Source organism: Arachis ipaensis, chromosome B10 (assembly GCF_000816755.2).
Source record: "Arachis ipaensis cultivar K30076 chromosome B10, Araip1.1, whole genome shotgun sequence".
In the NCBI taxonomy this organism is placed as follows: domain Eukaryota; kingdom Viridiplantae; phylum Streptophyta; class Magnoliopsida; order Fabales; family Fabaceae; genus Arachis; species Arachis ipaensis.
In genome coordinates this window covers 10,706,996-10,708,649 of record NC_029794.2, presented here as the reverse complement: position 1 = coordinate 10,708,649, position 1,654 = coordinate 10,706,996, and the positions used below count along the sequence as shown (strand labels likewise).

The 1,654-nt window shown below is 45.3% G+C and overlaps 1 protein-coding gene across 1 annotated transcript; it reads right to left on the bottom strand.

Moving 5' to 3' along the window:
* LOC107620107 lies at window positions 94–1,403 on the bottom strand. Its single transcript, XM_016322323.1, has 2 exons — window positions 746–1,403; window positions 94–137 (listed from the first exon to the last, which is right to left on the bottom strand). The coding sequence occupies exons 1-2, from the start codon at window positions 1,401–1,403 to the stop codon at window positions 94–96; spliced, it is 702 nt and encodes a 233-aa protein (XP_016177809.1).

Sequence of the window (1,654 nt, the reverse complement as noted above, 5' to 3'; positions counted from 1 at the left end):
CGGGCTGGGATTCTGGGACCGCCTCACTAGGCAGGGCGGGGCGGGGCGGGCTTCCCCGCTTGCCACCCCTACTTCCAAATAGTCCTGGTGAAGCTATAGCTGGTTACCTCCGCTGGGACCAGTTCCTCCTGCATCACCTGCACAAATGAGTAAGTCGTAAAAACACCTCGCCTATCATATTTCCACACCACTCTGTCCTCTCTGTTATGAATTAATTTCACAGGTCTCAAAACCTCATGTAATGCACTCAGTAATTCCAACTCCCATTGGAAGAGCTCTCTCCTCCATTGGAAGTTCCAAATCCACTCAAGTCCATCCCAAAAACCACAGTCCCCTATAACGGATCCACACTGGTTTGAAACAGAGAAAAGCCTCGGGAACCAGATCTTCAGAGGTCCACCAATCACCCATGCATCCTCCCAAAAACGTGTCCGACGCCCATCCCCAACCTCCATGGACAGGCCTGCGATCATCTTATCCCTTAGATGTTGGTTCATAATGTGTAACTGGCAAATATCCTTCCATGGTCCTCCTCTAGTAGGCGGTTCTTGAGTCGACAGAGGCTCATTGGGGTTTAGATTATGACAAGAAACTACAACTTTTTTTCACAATGGGCAATCTTCCTTTGCAAATCGCCACCACCACTTGAACAACAGCGCTGTGTTTCGAACCATAGCGTCCCCTACTCCCAGTCCACCTAGTTTCTTCGGCGCCTAGACCACTTCCCACCTTACTAATGCCATACCAGTCCTTCCCTCTTCTGAGCTCCACAGGAATCTTCTCTGTAGCGAAATCAATTTCTCAGCAACAGCTTTCGGCATCTTGAACAAGCTCAAATAGTATACTGGCAGACTGTTCAACACAGATTTGATAAGTACCAACTTCTCAGCTTTGTTCAACACCTTGGCCTTCCACAAGCTGAGTTTCTCCTCCACCTTGTCTATGATAGGCTTCCATGTCTTCACCAACCTTGGATTAGATCCTAGAGATATTCCAAGGTATTTAACTAGAAGAGCATCCCCCTTACAACTCAGTAGGTTACACATACGCTCGACCCATTGCTCGTCACAATTAATTGGAATTAGGCTGGACTTATCAAAATTGATACTCAAGCCTGACATCAACTCGAAGAATCGCAGAAGTCTCTTGTAATTCTTTATAGTCTCTTCCTCTGGTGGGCAGAAGATGATAGTGTCATCAGCAAACTGAAGATGTGACAATGGTACACTATCTCTACCAACCTGCAGCGGTGATATACGACCATTCCTCACTGCCTCTCCAATCATTCGATGCAGCACATCCACCACCAGCACAAACAAAAACAGAGACAGTGGGTCACCTTGCCTCAAACCTCTTTCCATGTTGAAAGGCTTAGATGGCGAGCCATTTATTAGCACCGACATAGACGCAGTTGTAGAACCTATGCACAATTACTCAAGAGGGGGGGTGAATTGAGTATTGCAACAACAATGAATCTTTTTGCGGAAGTTAAAGACAATATATAAAAGTGTTATTGTACTAGTATTTTTCCAAGAGCTTAACTCAATTGCTAAGCATTTATAAGGAGCTTTTACTTTCCAATAGACACCAACTCAAATAAATTGATCAAGCTTTTCACCAATCGGACTTAAGCTATTCCTTAAGTACTTACGAA